This window comes from Rutilus rutilus (assembly GCF_951802725.1).
Source record: "Rutilus rutilus genome assembly, chromosome: 2".
Taxonomy (NCBI): domain Eukaryota; kingdom Metazoa; phylum Chordata; class Actinopteri; order Cypriniformes; family Leuciscidae; genus Rutilus; species Rutilus rutilus.
In genome coordinates, this window is record NC_140210.1 from 44958933 (window position 1) to 44980586 (window position 21654).

Here is a 21654-nt window from a genome sequence, read left to right on the forward strand (position 1 = left end):
AGTGAAGTGAGCAGCTCAACACAATCACAGTAACAGTAATGAACTTCAGAGCTGAGTTTCATCTGTGTTTCGGGAACTGGATTATTTATAGGGTTTAATGATGATGATGATGATTTTAATGTCTTTGTCGAAAGTCTTCCTGAGATTTGATTGAAGCTCGTCTGAAGAGGATATTTGCCATTGTCACATTATTATTGTTCTGTCTTTATGTCGGTGTGTGTGAAAGTCAAATTATTATGATTAAGGTGCAAATGTCTGTCATCACATGATCACTACGAGTGAGCCTATATTTATCTCTTCAGAAACAGCTAGTGCTACACCATCAATATTTAAACTAAATCAGTTATTCATTTCAGCACAAACACAACATTTTAATATGTAAATTAGGCTAATTATAGCATATCTTATACACTAAAGTAAGCGAAGTTTGCTCTTGGAACAGAATGGCTTCACAGAATTGTACATGTTTGTAAATTTACAATTGAATTGTGATTAAACAAATGGCGGGAAAGAGCATTAATCACATATTCTCAAATATATCCTACACAATCTCAGCCAACAGTCAAACTAATAGTTAATATTGTAGCCGCAAAAAAAATATACCGAGCAATAATAAATGTCACAGAACACACAAATAGAAGAAAAAATTTAATAATAAAAAAAAAACAAAAAAAAAACAGTTATAATGCAGACATTGACAAAAGTGTCCTCTAAACATAGACAATTTCAGAATAGATCCGATCGATGCATTCGGAAAGTAGACCAGACATTTTAATAGAAATACAGCAAACATTATACAGAATTAAAATGATGGGTCTTACAGTAATATTATTATGGGTACCCGCATATTAGTATCCAAGGAAATTAAATGGCAGATAAGGCAGCAAAATAAGCCATAAAATACAACGACATTAACTTAAGTTTTATAAGCGAGAATGAAATCAAGAGTATTATTAAGGATAGGTTGAAGGTAAGGTGGCAAAAACAATGGGATATGGAGAAGAAAGGTCGATGGTTTTACAGAATTCAAAGTGGCATAAATGAGAAGTGCAGGAAAAAACATGAGAGATGAGATGATAATATCAAGGATGAGATTTGGACATACAAGCCTAAACGGTACACTTTATAAAATGGGTAAACATGATACGGGAAGGTGTGAATTTTTTTGGGGGGGCTAGAAGAAACTGAAACATGTTATGCTATACTGTCAGAAATACGAGCCTGAAGGATTCTAATGCAAAATCTAGAAAAAATACAAATGCAATTTATATTAGGAGATATTTTACAAAATGACTCTGGAAATTAATGTTATAGTTTTATTTTTAAATAACTAATTTGTAGGAGAGGATATAAAAAAATGTAATTTTGATCCACACTCCATACCAGTCAGTGGCGGTAATACACCAGTTTGTTGTTAGTCAACCGCCAATAAAATCTCAAAGAAGAAGAAGACCCGATCGATGTGATCGTGATCTTCTCCTCTTCCTGACACTCAATCATCGCACTCTGACATCTACACTTCTGTCTGCGGATTGCGGAAGCAGGAGTCGGAGGACAGGCGGTAATAAAGGGTTTTTGATCTAATATTTAGATCTTTTTTTAATATTAAAGACTGTTTAATGACTCTGTTGCGGGCAGAAGACACTGTCTGAAGGATTTAAAGGTATGTCATTGTCTGTTTTCTTCTGGTTGATGTTTATATGACGTCTTTATTAATTCAGTTCAGCTTTATTTATATAGCACGTTTAAAAACAAGATCCAAGATTAAAAAACAAGACGTTTGAAAAGTGCTTAACAAGATCCAAAATCAAAGAGAAAATATACACAAACAATACACAATATACAATACAAAATAACCAACAGTAGAAAAAGGTCAAGATATCAAAGCTCAACTTGAATTGAAAGCCAATGCGTAGTAATGGGTCTAAAGCAAAGACTTGAATGTTTCAATGGTCCGAGCTTTTCTTACATGAATAGACTATTCCTGAGGTTTGGAGCATCCACTGCAAATCGGTCACCTTTGTTTTTAACCTGGATCTGGGCACATCGAGGAGCCATCTAATCCATTATTGTCTTGTAATAATAATAATCACCTTTTATTACTCATACCTAAGAAGTTAATGTGTTATTGTTTTAAACATGGTCGTCAGGTGTGTTATCATTATCAGTTTAACATTTAAAACAATTAAAATGACTTTTCTCTTCATGTGTTTTAAAGCATCAGTGTTTTTTTCTGGTTATGATCCAGTCAAATCTGCTCACCTTTATTTATTTTACTCTTTATATAATACAAAGTTTCAAAGCAGCTTCACAGTAATATATAAGTCTACTGGATTTGACATTGCTGATCTGATTAAGCTTTTAATTCAGCTTTCTTGGCAGGCATCAGTTTTAATTTCATCCACAGATGAGTCTCTTGACTGTCACGTGTGTGCAGAGATAAACACAGTGTTGATGTTCTCTGATCTCCCAGCATGCAGTGCACAGCCTCCTCTCCTCATGAGCTCCCGCAGACGGGCAGCGATCGGGCCAAACTCACCCAGTGTCCCGTCAAGGACTCGTCCTCCATAGACAGCGCCTCTGAGCTGGGCAGCCCCAAAGCGCTGACCTTTGACCTGCTGAACATGGTGATCTGCTTCAAGCGGATGGCCATCTTCCTGGAGCCCGTCACAGACACGCTGGAGGTGCTGCGGTTCCTGCTCGGGTGAGACACGGCCCTTACGAATCACACTTGCTATCAGTTTCTGATGCAGAAAAGTTAGTTCATGCATTCATGACCTCGAGACTAGATTACTGTAATGCTTTATTAGCCGGTTGTCCTGCATCCTCAATTAACAAGCTACAGTTAGTCCAAAATGCCGCCGCTAGAGTTCTTACTAGATCAAGAAAATATGATCATATAACACCGATTTTATCATCACTGCATTGGTTACCTATAAAGTTCCGTATTAATTACAAGGTATTGCTACTGACTTATAAAGCCCTAAACGGCTTAGCTCCAGTCTATTTAACGGATCTTCTATCGCCCTATAATCCATCGCGCTCTTTAAGATCACTAAATTCAAGGCTTTTGGTCATACCTAGGATATCCAGATCCACCAAAGGAGGGAGAGCATTTTCACATTTAGCTCCAAAACTCTGGAATAGCCTTCCTGATACTGTTCGTTGCTCAGACTCGCTCTCCCAGTTTAAAACTAGATTAAAGTCGCATCTCTTCAGCCAGGCATTCATATAATATTTTTAATCTTACAGTCCAAATTACAATCCGGCCTCTAGTTAATAAACGCCAGAGGAGAACTGGCCCCCGACTGAGCCTGGGTTCTCCCAAGGTTTTTTTTTTCTCCATTGGGTCACCTGATGGAGTTTTAGGACACTATTAGGTCACTTGATGGAGTTTTTCGGTTCCTTGCCACTGTTGCCTTTGGCTTGCTCAGTTGGGGATATTCTGGATATCTAATTTGATTTTATCAATAAATTCCACTAGAAACAAACCTTGTTGTATTATTTTAATTTAATACTGTGAAGCTGCTTTGATACAATCTGTATTGTGAAAAGCGCTATACAAATATACTTGACTTGACTTGACTTGACACTGACACCTGCACATCTCGCACTGCTTCTGTACTTCAGGAGACTGTATCATGTGACTCTCATCAGAAGGCTTTTGTGTTTGTTCCAGCCAGTTGTGAAACGCATCTCTGAGTTGTTTTTGCTGCTGTGTGTCCCAGTGTTTAGCTCTGATGCTGTGTGTTTTAGGTGGAGGATGCCGCTGTGCTCCCTGTCGAGCTGCGTTCTGCTCAACATCCTCTTCCTCACGCTGAGTGAAGGTGAGACACCAGTAGACGGCCGCAAATGTGCACAAATTTTCTCACACAGGAACAGTTATGGCATAATAAGTGTGGTTAACCCTATAAAGCCGACTGTATTATACTTGATACACACATTTCTAAGGGCTTTAAATGATCAGCATGATGACATGATGTTGCACTCAAACTACTACATGCCTTCTGTCGTCTGATGGATACTTTATATTCTTTTAGCAAGTAAAAGGCCTTTAATATAATTGTTCAATGTAATTCAAGCCTTCAAGTTGTGGTTCTTTGACTTTTTGCTGTGAAATATAAAATTAGTTTCATAAAGTAAATGTGAGAATAGCTTTTAGTTTGTTAGTAATATTTCAAGATGATCATTTTCTGGACTGAAGTGACTCAGGTTTACTAGATTATCCATAAATATATATATTTTTTGTGAAAAGTCATGTTCAAATGTATCAAATATGATCATCAGGCTTTTGAGGAAGCTTTATTAGTTCATCCCTCAAATATCATTGAATTGCATTACATTATATGTTTTAAAACTACAGAGCTTTGATCATAAAACTATCATTTGATATCATCAGATATAGAGTGACGACTGATATTAAATGCATTTTATGTAGGTAGTCTGTAAAAAAGATTGATTTACATTACAAGCGATCAGAAATACTTCTTACTTTTTGCCAATATAAATATCAGCAACTGCCCCAAATTTCATATTATTGCTCAGTTTGGGCCTGTGAATAAAACTGAGGTGTTTCCCCCTACATATTCTCACTATATCCGACTATATGAGCCATAAAAGCCTGATGTGTCAAATATGATAATCAACGAAAAACAACCTTTTTTATATTCTGTCTAAATCTGAAATATTTAATGTCAGGCATTTCAGGGTAAAGATGATCTTTAGTTGCTAAACTTCTCCTGCATGTACAGTAGATTTATTACATAACATTTCAGTGCATTAATATAAACATAAAAAACTAAATATATGACAGAGTGATCAGGACAGAAAGCTGAAAATGTTTTTGGCGATAATATCCATATGACTGCATGTCATCAAGCTTATTACACGTCTGCTTTCCAAAACTATAAACAATGTACATTAAATATAACTTTAAATGATTGTATTAGGTGAGAAGAAAAAGCGTAGAGTGAGAATGTAACATGAAACTAGAAGAGCTTTAACAGTCAATTATACAGATTAGCGCTTGTTATATAAACTCAGAATCCTCATGAGAGATGCAGAATAAAGAGATGATGAAGGCGATGTTCCCTCTGTCTGCAGGCGCGTGGGTCTCTCTGCTGCTGCTGGCGGCCTCGGCTCCGGCTCTGCTGGGATACCTCGGCAACCGTTGCCAGGGCGCGACCAGCGAGATGGCGGTTCAGAAGAAGAAACACCATGCGGTCCAGCGGCGAGACCTGCAGACGGTCCACATGAGCAAACAGGAGGCCATGCTGGAGGTCAAGGGCATGTGAGTGAGCAGGACTGTGGCGTTTGAGTCATGACATCAGCACTGAGACTGAGAGATGAAGGCTTGTGTGTGTGTGTGTGTGTGTGTGTGTGTTACAGGCTGAAAGGGATAGACGACGTTTTGACCCAGGCGTGTGTGTGTGCAGAGTCTGTGTATAAAGTGTTTCACTGGGAGAGCCACGCCGTGTCCTCCATGTGAGTATCGCACAGATGCTCCAGAATCACAAGTTCTGATCTTCCTCTGTGAAAATGTACCATGGTAATCAGAGTTGCGGCCAAAATAGTCAGTGTTTTGTACTTTATGCCCCTTTTTACATGATGTAATATAAGTCTCAGGTGTCCCCAGAATGTGTCTGTGAAGCAAAAACATGCTGTTTTCGTGCATGTATCTTTAAATGCAAATGAGCTGGTGCTCCCCGCCCCCTTTCCAGAAGAGGGCTGTGCCTTTACAGCTCGTGCTAAATATCTAAAACTAAAATATCTGTTTAGTTTTGTTTATCATCTCTAACGCGGTCACTCTCACATGACATTGCAGTTTTTTAATCATCATGAAAGTTTATTATCTGCATAAAAAAGCCACATCAGTCTAAACTTCTGATATATGTTTTTTTCTGAGCGCACACAGAGAGCTGGATGTCAGACAGCACATCCCCTGAGTTTTAAAGGGTCCCATTATGCCCTTTTACGAAGTCTTGATTTTGTTTTGGGGGAATATGACTATATATATATATATATATATATATATATAGAATAGCAATTCTAATAAATTCTATACTAGAATGTGTTTTAATGCTTGATTGTTTTTAATGAAGCCCCTCCTTCTGAAATACAAAATGTGCTGTGATTGGTTAGCTGGCCCTGTGTTTTGTGATTGGCTGCGTTTAGAACGTGTTTGGGGAATGTCTTCTGTGATATGATAAATGTTGTGTGTGTTTGTGTAGGTTTTACGGTTCTCTCCTGACTGCACTATTCCTGCTGTGTACGGTCCCGGTGGGTTTGAGTTTGTCTGTGCTCAACAGCGCCCTCTTTCTGTGGAACAGAGACTTCTGCAGAGGTCAGTTAAGCCTCAGGCATGTCAATACAAAACTTCACATTTGGTCATGTGATCTCTTGTCTGAGTGGGCGCTTCTTGACCAGAGGAAGCTGCAGTGTGGACCAGACGTTACACTGATAGTCAGATATAAATGAATACATACACATCAGTATTTTTATTCAGTTTCATTAAGCTAGACATTTTCACCCAATTTCCTTTCTCTCCCTCTAGTTCTTCTGGAGCTGAAGGAGTTTGTTCACCCAAGTCAGATCGAGACTGTGGAGGAAACCGAACCATGTGACCCAGATCAGGCAATCCTGCTGGAACGCACACCCACTCCATCCAGTGTGGAGGTGAAAACATACACGATTGCTACAACTGTAAAACACATCTGGATGACAGATTATTTCGTGTCTGTGCTACTGTGTCCAGATGTCCATTTAGAGTCCAGATTGACTTATTCTGTGATTGTACTTCCTGTTCAGGATCTTTCACCCGGCAACATAGAGGAGGCAGAGGAGGCGGAGCCTGACGATGAGTTTAAAGACGCTATAGAGGTCAGGAAAATATCTATCTATCTATCTATCTATCTATCTATCTATCTATCTATCTATCTATCTATCTATCTATCTATCTATCTATCTATCTATCTATCTATCCTCTGTCTATCTACCTATCTTCTATCTATCTATTTATCTATCTATCTGTATCTGTCTATCTATCTGTCTGTCTGTCTGTCTCTATCTATCTATCCTCTGTCTGTCTCTGACAATGAGTTTAAAGATGCCATAGAGGTCAGGAAAACATCTGTCTATCTATCTGTGTCTATCCATCTGTCTCTCTGTTTTCTGCTTCTGACATGTTTTCCTATTTCTGCTGTTTGCCTACTCAAGGAATCTCAGCTTGTGTTGCCGGTAAGTAGCTCCCTCTAGTGGTGTGGAGACCTATAGCATTAACATAGACTGTGTGCAAATATTGTGTGTGTGTGAGAACATAAGTAAAGACATGAGCCTTATCATTAACCAAGCAGATTTAGTTGTGTAGTGTGTATGTGTACATGTCTGACCTCTGACCTCTACTCTGCTCTCCAAGGAAACTCCTCTGGTTTTAGTGGTGAGTAATGGAGTAACTGAGAGCATTTTGTGTTTGAGTAAATCCTCAGTTGCTCTAAGCGAGTAAAGAAACAGCCTGGTCTGAACTGTCTTTGTGTGTGTGCGCATGTTTTTGCATCAGTGTAAATGCTCTGAATGCATGTGCAGATGTTTATGTATGTAAGATGTGGACATTAGTGTATGATTGTTAGATTTTAGTCTGCCAATGGAGGGTGCATCTCACAAAACCTGTCAAGAAATGTCATACTTCACCATTAAATAAAAATAAATAAATAAATAAAATATATATTTTTGCTTAACAAAAACTATGCACTTTTTTAAGGACCAATAGTTTATTTGACATTATTTTCGTGATAATTATAAACATTTTGTTTTCGGTACTTTTCATTTTCTTTAAGCAGAATATAATTGATTTAATTTTGATTATGTGGTGAAATGTGACATGAAAAATCGTTTGTGAGATTCACCTGTATGTCTTGACTATGAGTTCAGTTGTGAATTTAAATTCAGATGCATCTCATTTAACTCAAGAACTCCAAATACATTTACATTTAATCATTTAGCAGACGCTTTTATCCAATGCGACTTACAAATGAGGAGAACAGTAGAAGCAATCAAATCAACAATAGGGCAACAGTATGTAAGTGCTGTAAATAATTAAAAAATAAGTTAATGAATAGAAATAAAAGAGAGTAGTAAGAGTTAATGGGTCAAGTGTTGACTTGATGAAACGTGCAGTGGACCATGACAAATCCAGACCTAATTCTTTTTAAAGAATAAAAATATGATGTATTTTGTAATAAGGGTCATGACTGTTGTAAAAGTGTCCGGCCCGTGTTTTGAATGTAGGTGTGGCGTGTGCCCTATTTGCTACCAAAGATTCGGAGATGGAGAGTCCGTAAGGTGCCCATACACACGCCTGTCAATCGTGATCTCTAGGTGTCCTGACTTCTAACCACACCCTCCTCATGCCTTTATTCATTTCGGTGGCTTCTATTAACAGTGATGTCACAGGAAATGATTACTCTGTGACACTTTCTTCAGGTTCAGGTTAAGGTTGATTAATACACTATTTCTTTTGTGAGGTTCAAACTCATGCTGAAAATATTTGGGAATGTCCACTAACAATCATAGTGAGGAGTTGGGCTGATTTATTGGCATTAATTTGGCATCTGAATTGAGCAATTGACCTGAAATGTGCCCAACGTTCACTAGAGCCTGTGTTTGGAGGGCTTGTGGTGTTATAATGGTGTTAAGTGCTGTAGGGCACAGAAATCTGAGACCTCTCGCCAGTCATCGGATGACTGAAAGAAGTGAAGCTCAGCAGCAACAAACATGGGGTCAGATTTACAGGAGTCGCCACATGTGCCGCTTCAAGCGGAGGGATTCATCTGTTTGTAATGACTTGAGTAAATCTGATCTCTAAACCCAGAGCCCTCTACATACAGAGCAGAACTAACACCCAGAGAAAACCTTCACACGAGGACAGTAAGCCGTCAAAAGTAAAGGGCACTGATTTATGTATGTGGGTCAATGACACATCGAAGAATGATCTGGTTTAAAACTCATGTGACATGTTCATATGTTTTTGGAACCATATTTTGAATATATTGTGAATCATGAATCCATGTTTTCTTGGGTCATGCTATTTAATGTGCAAATGATAAAAAGGTCCAATTGACTGAAATATATTTGTATCATTTACTCGACCTCATGTTGTTCCAAACCCCTAAGACTTTCGTTCATCTTCGGAGGACAAATTAAGATATTTTTGATGAATTTGATAGATTTCTGTCTCTCCATTGACAGTCTGAGCAACTACCACTTTAACGCTTCAGAAAGGTAGTAAAGACATCATTAAAATAATCCATATGACTCCAATGGTTTAACCTCACTTGCATTGGAGATTAATATTTTGTAAATAAAGTGGAAAATTATGTTTTTTTTCACATACAAAGCACTCGTGTCGCTTCATAAAATTGAGGTCAAACCACTGGAGTCACATGTATTACTTTAATGATGTCTTTACTACCTTTCTGGGGCTTGAAAGTGGTAGTTGCGTAGCCTGTCAATGGTGGGACAGAAACTCTTAGATTTAAAAAGATCTTCATTTGTGTTCTGAAGATGAACGAAAGTCTTACGGGTTTTAAACGACATGAGGGAGAGTGATTAATGACAGAAATTTCATTATTGGGTGAACTGTCAGTTTAAGACCGTTATACCGGAGTGTAGTCAGACTGACTGTTTTAAGACTTTTGACCAACAAAAAATATATATAAATTTAAAGAATGCTCATTGTAAAAGATGTGCATTCAGATGATTATTTAACTAATCAGTCTGGCCAAAAAAAATAAACAACATTGACCCATATATATATATTTGTGATAAATGTCAGTGTCAGAATTGTGGTATTTTGAAAGGTTGTGTGCAGGTTTTGTCATGCGAAGGTGAAGTGGAAGATCTTTTGGTGTCGAGTTGAGCATGAGAGCTAATGGGTTCAGATCTGTCTCTTCTCATCTCTACAGAAGTTGAATATGATTGATTTATCTCTGTGTATATGCGTTTATTTCCGGTAGGATGACGAGGACGTGTCTTCTGTTGTTCCTGAGTTTGACACCATCTCTGATAACGGGTTGTTGAGCAGAAACGAGCCCATTCGCAGTAAAGTGTCCAAACTTACTGAAAAACTGCGCAAGCGGGTCCCGACCAACGCCACCGGTTACTATGGATCTCTTTATACTTTGTTTTTCACCTTCTTTGTCATTCAGTCGTGTGAAAAATAACCTACACCCTTTTGAATTCTATGGTTTTTACGTATCAGGAAATAATCAAAATCATCTGGACGTTAGCAGGTCTTAAAATGAAGTAAATACAACCTCAGATGAACAACAAGACATGACATATTACACTGTCAGTATATATTTAACAAAATAACCTCATTGAGGTTTGCGGGCACTTGTTTACGCACAGCTTCTCTCAAGGTCCCACCACAGCATTTCAATCATGTTGAGGTCTGGATTTGCAACACCCTGATTATTTTATTTTTCAGACCTTCTGTTGGAGATTTTCTGGTGTTCTTGGGATAATTGTCCTGTTGCATGACCCAGTTTTAGCCAAGCTTTAGCTGTCGGGACAGATGGCCTTACATTGGTCTGTAAAATGTCATGTGTTGAGGTTGTATTTACCTAATTTCAACCAGATGATACTTTATTATGTCCTGATACGTAAAGCCATAGAATTCAAAAGGGTGTCGTTTCTTCTTTACATGACTGTATCTCTCATTATAACCGTATTGTCTTTTGTCCTTCCTCAGGAAACTGTTTCCAGTGCAATTCAGCGTTTTCTGTTTTAAAGAAAAGGGTATGGCTTCTGATCCTCGTTCTGTTGAACATCCTTTCCCATTTCAACTGTGTGTGATGTTTCATCGATAACCAATTTTTTTTTCTAGAGAAACTGCAGTAACTGTGGTGCCAGTTGTTGTTCCCGCTGTTGCTCGTATAAAGTGTTCAAATCCAGTATGGGCGCCACAGGTATGAGTGGAACCTGTGAATTTGGCAAAGAATGTTTTATTTAAGACGATTTTACACTCTGTGCTTTTTCTTTCTCTGAATCTTTAGCTCCTGAAGCCCAAAGAGAGACTGTGTTCGTTTGTTCTATGTGCAATACTTTCCTCAGCACCAAGTAGGATTGGTCATCATCCTGAAAAAATATTCCACCATTGCAATCCTGTAAGAGAAACTAGGGTTGGGCCACAAGATGGCTGCTTCAGTGATTCTTGAGGTTTCCTTCGTTCCATGTGGAGCATTTCACGTGGAGAACCAGCTTATGTTACGTTTTCGGTTTCTTCAACACTCTTCCTGAGGTTCCTCATTTTTATTTTTTCCGTTCACAATTCGTGACCCCTTGCCTTTGCGTTAAATGGTGACTTTTTCTTTGGAATATGCTGCTTTCCCCAGTCAACTCTAATATATCAAGATTGGTTGGTTTACTTGGACCTAACCTTGCTGTGTTATCAGATGCTGTAGTTTCATCAACACTTATTAACGTCCCTTTCCAGAACTTGAGCCCTGGTGGGAAATCAGGATAATATCCAGGATCCTGTTCATCTATGGCACCACATAAACAAGACCATGTAAACGATGTTGGTCATTTTTATCATTGCATTGGATGGCAAAAGCAATGGATCTGAGCATTTTGGAAGATTTATATTGTTTCACGTACTGTAAAATCTGATTAGTTGAGTTGAAGTCAATGGTTTATGAAGAAAATACATTTTATTTCTCTCATAAACCTGTTGACTTAACTCCTGTTACAATTCGTAAACCTTCTGCTAGCTGCTTACTTGCTTTAACCCATGATTGTTGATTATATAATTTATTTGTGTTTTGTTTTTTGTTTGTTTTTATCTGGAAAAATTATAAAAAATGTACATTTATAAATGTATCTTTGTTTTTTGGGAAATCCTCAGTAACCATTTATATTATAATAATCAAAATAATGCTACCATATTAGTCTATCAGCAAATAACTTCTATTCAATAACTCTCCTCTTCACATTGTTATTGAAAGAATGAGCTATATTCGTTGTTTTATTTTTCCGGCTGATTGTTTTTAAGCCATGGTTGAATGTAAACCCAGAGTATTAATGGTTATAGAGCTATGAATGTCCTACTACTGCTATTTAAACATAAATTCAAATCTTGCTGGGTAAGTTATCTATAATACAACACCATTTGTTTCCTTGGTTGAATCTACTGTTACAGTAATAAAAAAATCTGAATATAAGTTTTGCTGTGTGGAGTTTCATTGAGGAAGTTTTGCCAAATCCTAAAAGTTGTTGAGGTTCTTCTCGCGCAACCAAAACAGTGTTTTGCCGCCTTTTGCGCAGTTATCTAACCGCCATTTATTTTAAAAGACATTATGGCACTGTTTCTATGGTTACCTCCTCAGGCGAACGCAACTTCTCTCCTCGTGAGCGTCTGTTACTGTGAACTCTGACAAGTTTATAATGTTATCTTTGTGATTTCTGAAGAGGCTGTTAGAATAGATATAAACATTATTTGACTGATTAAACCCTATTAATAATAGAATCGGTGTCTCTCAGTCCGTTGCTCCTCCCCCCGCGCGTCATCACATTGTGTGATTGTTTCCGGCTCCGCCCCCTTTTTTATCCCCTGAGCGCAACCGTTTATTCCCGTGAACAACCCGCTTCAGCACCGGGACAGGCATCGCGGTCGCGCCCTCGCATGGCAACATGGCCACAGAGGTGAGAAACAGCCTCGTATAACCTCATTTTTGCACCAGCTCCGTTGACTAGAGCCGTTTTTGTAAGATATACCTTCTGAATCGGCGTCATTTTGGTGATTTAAATCTGGGTTGGAGATCACGTGACGGTACAGGCAAACGCGAATAGCCGTCTCTGTTTTTACGCGTCGCTTTTTAAATCCATGATCTGTTATGATTATTGCTCACATGATTAAACTAAACATACAATACACAGTGAAAACTAAACGCTAGACATGGACAGCCACAAGTGAAGCTAGATAGATAGATAGATAGATAGATAGATAGATAGATAGATAGATAGATAGATAGATAGATAGATAATGTTATCATCTGGTAATCTAAAATAACTGTGTTTTTTTTTTATTTCAGTCAAATGTTATTTATTAGGACTGATTACACTGGGTTACCACAATTTTAAAGAGGGGCGATAATAGAGATTTTTCTAGTTGTTACAGGTGACTAGTTAGTAATGTTCACATCATTGGGTTTTGTTCAGGTCAGATCGATTGCTGGTGTTATCAAAGCATTGATACATAGACATTTTGTAATTAATGTTAATATGTCAGTTTTGTAATGGTCAATGTTTTATTAAAAGACAGTAAAACAATCAGCTTAGCTGTTTATAGCTTGACAGAGGGTGTTCAGATTGTCTGAGATGCTGTTGCTTAGATCAGACCCGTACAAAAAGTGTGTGCTTAAAGCATTGTGTTCATTCATCATTCATCACTCGAGATGACAAAGGCTTGTGTGTGTGTGTGTGTGTGTGTGTGTGTGTGTGTGTGTGTGTGTGTGTGTGTGTGTGTGTGTGTAAACTGTACAGTCGGAAGGATCCGGTGCCGTATTTAAATTAGCGCGTGCTGTGACGTGGCCGAGCGCGCAGCTGGACATCAAAGAGGATAAAAGCGACTGTCCGCGGGTCGTTAAGCTCTTTTGGCTAAAATATATTGGCAGATATATCGGGTTTGTGAGTTTCTCTCGTCGGTGACCGGTTCAGGAATGATTTCAGCACCGCGGACAGCGACTGACCGAACAAAACTCCCGTACTGTCACGAGTCTGTAAGCGTTTTATTTTTATTTCCCTCGTTAAAAGTGGTTTAAAACTGGCAATATGTGATTTCATGTGGTGATTTCATGTGGTTTGGGGATTTAAATGTGATTTCACAAGTTATTCAGAGGTTTATTTAGGAGTCAAAAAAAATGTGTGTCCGTTGTCCCGGCGCGTAACCTTGAACGCGCGCGTGATATTGTGTTTCGAGCGCGAGATCTCTTTGTTTAATCTCGTGCAGACAACAAACGCACTCCTCACGTTTACGATCAATAATCATTCTGTACAGGCTACACCGGCTGGTTAGATTGTGTTTTGATGGTTTTGGTATCAGCGGTGAGTGAGTGTGTGTTAAATGATCGTCTCCTCGCGATCGATCGGTTGTGCTCGCGGGAGTCAGGAACAGTGTCTCTCATCTTTCTGAGACAGTTACCGAGAGCGGCTTGCATGCATAATTAATAAGGCATTTAGTAACAACAGCCCAGAGCGTTTAGTCATGATAAGTCTCGGTTTACCCGTACATAGTGGCTTACCATAGTACAGTGGTGGTATCAGATGGTAAAACGCCTGAATGATTAGCATATTCACGTACCAACTGCAAGTACTTCAAAAAACATGGTTTATATCAATTGTACCATGCATACGTGATTCTTGACCACTGTATTATTAGTGTCATGCAGTGGTATATGAATTATTCCACATAATGGTACTGAAGTACCATGCTTTTATTAGACCAAAATCCTTTAGTTCTGGTTCCTTCTGAGTGTATTTCAGGGAGTTCAACAAGTAAATGTGGTGTTGTGCATTTATTTGACACCAGATGTGCCTCTTATCTGGGCGGTGCAATAATTCTTGAGATCTGTGCAAATGTTCAGTGCCAGAGATTGACCGCGTCCACAGCATTGAAGAGCTGCTTGTCAAGACTCTCTCTCTCTGTGTGTGTGTGTGTGTGTGTGTGTGTGTGTGTTTGAACCAGCGCGTGCTGTCTCAGTCTGTTACTATATCAGAAGGAGCCATGAACTGGCAGGCCCTGCTACTAAAACAGAGCCAGTTTTTAAATAAACAGGTTGTCAGGACTGGCCATGTAATTATATCTGCCCTTGCTATCTAAACAATCTTTTTTCTGACCTTTAGATGTCCAAAGATAAAGAATAACATACTAATAGCCTTGTATATGTTGTGTAATCCTACCCTAACCCTATAGTAAGTTCATGTGGTTAATTAATATTATTCAGTACTTATAGGCTATAATTACACTGTAACAATGACACCTTAAAATAAAGTGTAACCCAAAGTGTTTGTGTAGTTTGATGCTGTGCAGTTTGTCATGGAATGTGGTTTCCAGAGTCTTCCAGTGTATTATTATAGGTTTGATCATTCTGGTTTGTGAAAACAACATCGGTACTGCAAGAGAAAGAGGTGAAAATGCAGAGAAAGTGTGGGGGATGGAAGGGCCCGCTCCTGCTGATGTTAGTGTGTGTTGGCAGTGACAGATGGCCAGTCTCTCTGATGTTTGTGTGTGTCCGTGCAACACTGGCAATGAAGTGCCCATTCAATTATGAGGTCATCACTGGATTAATCTATAAATGAGTGATGACATCACTGCATTACTGAACAAATTATGACATCGCTGACTGCATTACTCTATGAGTTTCGTGATAATTAGCTCACAAAATGCAGTGTCATCATTAGCTTAGAGTAATTCAGTGATGAGCTAACTACAACATCACTGACTGCACTACTCTGAGCTAATGATAAAAACATTGCATTACTCTGATGTAATGACAGCATCACTGCATTACGCTATGAGATAATGACGTCACTGCATTACTCTGAGATAATGACAGCATCACTGCATTACTCTGAGATAAAGACGTCACTGCATTACGCTATGAGATAATGACGTCACTGCATTACTCTGAGATAAAGACGTCACTGCATTACTCTGAGATAAAGACAACACTGCATTACTCTGAGATATTGACAACACTGCATTACTCTGAGATATTGACAACACTGCATTACTCTGAGATATTGACAACACTGCATTACTCTGAGATAATGACGTCACTGCATTACTCTGAGATAAAGACGTCACTGCATTACTACTCTGAGATAAAGACGTCACTGCATTACTCTGAGATAATGACGTCACTGCATTACTCTGAGATAAAGACGTTACTGCATTACTCTGAGATAAAGACGTCACTGCATTACTCTGAGATATTGACAACACTGCATTACTCTGAGATATTGACAACACTGCATTACTCTGAGATATTGACAACACTGCATTACTCTGAGATATTGACAACACTGCATTACTCAATGAGTTAATGACAATGACATCACCGCATTACTCTGAGATATTGACAACACCGCATTACTCTGAGATATTGACAACACTGCATTACTCTGAGATATTGACAACACTGCATTACTCTGAGATATTGACAACACTGCATTACTCTGAGATATTGACAACACTGCATTACTCTGAGATATTGACAACACTGCATTACTCTGAGATATTGACAACACTGCATTACTCTGAGATATTGACAACACTGCATTACTCTGAGATATTGACAACACCGCATTACTCTGAGATATTGACAACACTGCATTACTCTGAGATATTGACAACACTGCATTACTCTGAGATATTGACAACACTGCATTACTCTGAGATATTGACAACACTGCATTACTCTGAGATATTGACAACACTGCATTACTCTGAGATATTGACAACACTGCATTACTCTGAGATATTGACAACACTGCATTACTCTGAGATATTGACAACACCGCATTACTCTGAGATATTGACAACACCGCATTACTCTGAGATATTGACAACACCGCATTACTCTGAGATATTGACAACACCGCATTACTCTGAGATATTGACAACACTGCATTACTCTGAGATATTGACAACACCGCATTACTCTGAGATATTGACAACACTGCATTACTCTGAGATATTGACAACACCGCATTACTCTGAGATATTGACAACACTGCATTACTCTGAGATATTGACAACACCGCATTACTCTGAGATATTGACAACACCGCATTACTCTGAGATATTGACAACACCGCATTACTCTGAGATATTGACAACACTGCATTACTCTGAGATATTGACAACACCGCATTACTCTGAGATATTGACAACACTGCATTACTCTGAGATATTGACAACACCGCATTACTCTGAGATATTGACAACACTGCATTACTCTGAGATATTGACAACACCGCATTACTCTGAGATATTGACAACACTGCATTACTCTGAGATATTGACAACACCGCATTACTCTGAGATATTGACAACACCGCATTACTCTGAGATATTGACAACACTGCATTACTCTGAGATATTGACAACACTGCATTACTCAATGAGATAATGACAACACCGCATTACTCTGAGATATTGACAACACTGCATTACTCTGAGATATTGACAACACCGCATTACTCTGAGATATTGACAACACTGCATTACTCTGAGATATTGACAACACCGCATTACTCTGAGATATTGACAACACCGCATTACTCTGAGATATTGACAACACTGCATTACTCTGAGATATTGACAACACTGCATTACTCAATGAGATAATGACGATGACATCACCGCATTACTCTGAGATATTGACAACACTGCATTACTCAATGAGATAATGATGATGACATCACTGCAGTACTCCTTAAGTTCCAAATAATGCCATGATGTCATAATACGCTCTAAATTATACAGTGATGTGCTAATGATGACATCACTGCACTACGCTGTACACTACGCTAATACACTACGGTGGATCTAAAACCACCATCTAATGTCACTGACTAGAAAGTTAGTTCATAGCAGTGATGTAGCTGAATACTAGTGGCTAATTTCCATGCCCACACTTCTGTTTTCAATAGAAAGTTCTACAACAGAGGACAGAAAACTGCATTCGTCAAGCCATTTTTCATGGATTGTTTAACATCTAGCAGCCCAAGGTAATGTAATTTATGATTTGATCAGACTGTAGCGCACTGTAACCCTCTCTCTCTCTCCCTCTGCTGTAGTTTCATAACCTTCAGGAGTTGAGACACAGCGCATCTCTAGCCAATAAGGTCTTCATTCAGAGGGACTACACTGATGGCACAGTCTGCAAGTTCCAGACCAAGTTCCCCTCCGAGTTAGACAGCAGGGTAAGTGTGTGTGTGTGTGTGTGTGTGTGTGTGTGTGTGTGTGTGTGTGTGTGTGTGTGTGTGTGTGTGTGTGTGTGTGTGTGTGTCAGAACAAAAGAGAGACAACGCAAGTAAAAAGGAGCGGATGAGAAAAAGACAACAAGGCTCTTCACTCAGAGAAACTCTGCTCTTCAGCAAAAGCACTGCTGAGTGCGCAAAATCCACACAACACACACATAATGAGCTGCTAATAGAGCTGATAATAGAGCTGTTTAAAGGTGTAAGATCATGTTACAGACAGCCAGTAAAGACTTGCTGAGTAAATGGCAGGGAGAGACCGTTTAACATGTTAAGCTTTCAGTGGCATTCTCACAATCTGTTGATTTATTATGACGAAATTGAGTGTGTTTTTTTTTTATTTCAGCACCTGATCTAAGTCATTTATTTTATTCAAACTCACTAGTTTATGCCATATAATGACCTCCATGCTGCTCTCTGATTGGCTGACTCATCTTGTCCTTGCATCTGATTGGTCAGATTGAGAGGACGCTGTTTGAGGACACGGTGAAGACGCTGAATAATTACTATGCAGAGGCGGAGAAGATCGGAGGCCAGTCGTACCTCGAGGGCTGTCTGGCCTGTCTCACGGTTTACCTCATATTCCTGTGCATCGAGACACGCTATGAGAAGGTATGTGATCAGTTTCAGATAAACCCACCCCGAAATGACACGCAAAAAGAAAGCTAACTGTTATTGGTTACTCTACGTGTTGTTTTTGCAGAATATGGAGAATATAAATGAGTCTGACAGTCAAAAGCGTGGTTGTGTGTGTTTGTGCAGGTGCTGAAGAAGATCTCGCGGTACATTCAGGAGCAGAATGAGAAGATCTACGCTCCAAGAGGTCTCCTCATCACAGACCCTTTAGAGAGAGGCATGAGGGTCGTATCCTTACACAGTCTAGAAACTACTGTGTGTGTGTGTGTACCTACTTAACTATATTTTGGGGACTGTAATACCCAGAAGGGACCAAAACCTGACAAAATCTCCAAAAACCTCCCTTTATGGTCGTCCTCATTTGTAAATCTGGTATAAAAATAAAGTAATTAGAGGTTTTTTTAAAAATGTAAAAATGCAGAAAGTTGTGTGTGAGGGGTAGGTTTAGGGGTCTGGTTAGTGTGTGTGTGAGTGTGTGTGATGGGTAGGTTTAGGGTTAGTGTGTGTGTGAGTGTGTGTGATGGGTAGGTTTAGGGTTAGGGTTAGTGTGTGTGATGGGTAGGTTTAGGGGTCTGGTTAGTGTGTGTGTGTGTGTGTGTGTGTGTGTGTGTGTGTGTGTGTGTGTGTGTGTGTGTGTGTGTGTGTGTGTGTGTGTGTGTGTGTGTGTGTGTGTGTGTGAGTGTGTGTGATGGGTAGGTTTAGGGGTCGGGTTAGTGTGTGTGTGTGTGATGGGTAGGTTTAGGGGTCGGGTTAGTGTAAGGGGAGTGAATATACAGTTTGTACAGTATAAAAACCATTACGTCTATGGAATGTCCCCATTTAAATAGCTAAGTAAACGTGTGTGTGTGCGCGCAAATGGTCAGTGGAAAGTGCTTATTCTTCAGAAATCTTGTTAGTCCACCTTATGAGCTCAAACTAAATATTTCATGAACACTTTTATTTCATTTTTATTTTGTATGAGGTTTTCAATTAATGCAACCCTGAAGACAAGATCGTGAACAAATGTGGAGTACAGTAAATAATGGTTTTGGTTTATATATTAATTAAGATTTTTATTTTAATAAATTGAAGATCAATTCAACAAATAGTTGAATTTCAAATAAACTAAATGTTATTATTCATCAAATTAAGTTGTTTACTAAGATTTTTTTTTTTTTACTGTACATTAAATATAAATTTAACAGATTATGTTGAATTTAAATAAGCTATTTTTGTGCCTTTATTGTATGGACAACGGTTATCATTGACTACAACTAAAACCATAAAACCATTAAAAAAAAACATTTTCATTACTTGAAATTTTTTTATTAAATAAAAATGTATAATAATTAAAGTTAATTTTTTAAATAAACACTATATCGACAAAACCTAATAACAACACAACAAAATTGATAAAACCTTTACTAAAATTAAAAAGAAAACCAAAAACTATAATAGTATATTATAAATTGGACACCAGTTTTGATCATATTCATGTTAGGTAGGCTAGTATGAGAATATATGTGTAAAGTTATTTCTTTATCCAGTAGTTTGCGCATTTAAGGTTGTTTAATGCTGTGTGAGTTTTTCTCTTAACCCGAGTGTGTGTTAGATTGAGATCAGTGTGTATGAGGATCGTGGTTCCAGCGGCTCAAGCTCAGGAAGCAGCACAACCAGCAGCAGCGGACGATGATTCACACACACACACACACACACACACACACACACACTGTAACATTCACCCGTCCACACACACTCACTCGCCCACGTGTGACGCCTTCGTACTGACGCCCGCCGAACAGACACGCTGACCAGTTCAGCATCGCCAAACAGAAACACACCTGACATGAACTGCCTCCACAAGACACATCAGCTGTGAGCAGTCACAAACCTGCAGTCCTTGCACATCCCGAGTCACTAGCTATAGAAGCTTGTGTCCACCACAGGATAAAAAAATAAAAAAGGTCATCACGACTTTTTATTTTACAATTCTGACTTTTTTTAATCTTGCAATTCTGAGAAAAACAGCCAGAAATGCGAGATTTAAAGTAAGAATTGGGAGATAAAACTCAAAATTCATAGAAAAAGTCAGAATTGGGAGAGAAAACGTCACAATTACCCTTTTCCACTTTCTTATTCCATGGCAGAAACAAGCTTCCACACTAGCTGTAGCATTCTGGGTAAAGCTCACATAAGCTTCTGTCACTGTAATATGCAATCTCACTCACGACGCCATGTGATGTAGCTGCCGATCGGCACACGACAGTCTTCCATTTCCATGATTCTTGACCTTTTATTCGATTATAAGGAGATGAGCACTTTTACTGGAATTACTGACTAGAGGTCATATTTTAGAGTAGGATCAGTAGTTGCTGATGAGAGGACAGGGTGGATATCTGACCCCAGACACTGCCATCTTAAACCACGGGTACTATTTATGACTTTGTTTATGATTTGCTTTATTTCACAGTGTGCTAATCGTTCATGCTTTGTAATATAACGCGCCGTCAGAGCAGAAACGAGTCCTGATGACGTGACTGCCAAGAGCCAGAGCTTCCTCACATGATCCTTCACCACGAGCTTCCATTTCTTACTGTGAACCTTCGGCCCCCAGTTATGCGCAGAGAAAGAGAAAGAGATGAAGAGAATGCTTTTCTGTTGTGTAGCAAAATAAACGAACAATGATGGTCCAACAAGCCAGTTCTGCATTTTCTTTTTCAATCCACGTTTTATAATATACATATATATATCTATGAAATGTTTTATGTAGCCATTTTCTACTTGATTAAAAAGAAATGCTTTTAAGCAACAAAAGAAAGAAAGAAATAAACTGTGAGATGTGAATTGTAAGATGTAAACTCAGAAGAATTCAGAGGGAGAAAAGAATTGAACAAAGTTGGTTAAACAAGCCAGTTCTGCATTTTCCTTCCTTTGCATTCAAACTATACATTTCAGTTAAATCCTTTTTTGAAAAAGTCTAAAAATGAGAAATGATAA

At 38.6% G+C, this 21654-nt stretch overlaps 2 protein-coding genes across 6 annotated transcripts in view; both read left to right on the forward strand.

The window, feature by feature from the left end:
- The window catches only part of LOC311286571 (protrudin-like), a 191554-nt gene extending 179336 nt beyond the window's left edge, over positions 1-12218 (forward strand). The window contains exons 19-30 of one of the 4 annotated variants that reach the window (XM_084402774.1): positions 2474-2704; positions 3757-3827; positions 5104-5290; positions 5389-5484; positions 6231-6343; positions 6554-6675; positions 6808-6879; positions 7216-7236; positions 10011-10152; positions 10748-10794; positions 10883-10964; positions 11052-12218. In XM_084402774.1, coding sequence (XP_084258900.1) covers positions 2474-2704; positions 3757-3827; positions 5104-5290; positions 5389-5484; positions 6231-6343; positions 6554-6675; positions 6808-6879; positions 7216-7236; positions 10011-10152; positions 10748-10794; positions 10883-10964; positions 11052-11119 — 1252 coding nt within the window. In that variant the 3' untranslated portion in view covers positions 11120-12218. Of the gene's footprint in view, positions 1-104; positions 1664-2473; positions 2705-3756; positions 3828-5103; positions 5291-5388; positions 5485-6230; positions 6344-6553; positions 6676-6807; positions 6880-7215; positions 7237-8283; positions 8338-10010; positions 10153-10747; positions 10795-10882; positions 10965-11051 lie in introns of those variants that run through there. The other 3 variants (XM_084402775.1, XM_084402776.1, XM_084402777.1) reach the window with 3 other exon arrangements.
- Positions 12219-12612: 394 nt separating this feature from the next.
- On the forward strand, positions 12613-21356 carry golga7ba (golgin A7 family, member Ba). 2 transcript variants are annotated; one of them, XM_084392488.1, is made up of 5 exons: positions 12613-12699; positions 17860-17985; positions 18502-18654; positions 18805-18906; positions 20270-21356. In XM_084392488.1, the coding sequence occupies exons 1-5, from the start codon at positions 12688-12690 to the stop codon at positions 20348-20350; spliced, it is 474 nt and encodes a 157-aa protein (XP_084248614.1). In that variant the 5' UTR covers positions 12613-12687; the 3' UTR covers positions 20351-21356. The 2 variants fall into 2 exon arrangements, with proteins under 2 accessions (XP_084248614.1, XP_084248613.1); XM_084392487.1 differs by lacking the exon at positions 12613-12699 and adding an exon at positions 13523-13775 and having other exon boundaries at positions 20270-21348.
- Positions 21357-21654: the final 298 nt, after the last annotated feature.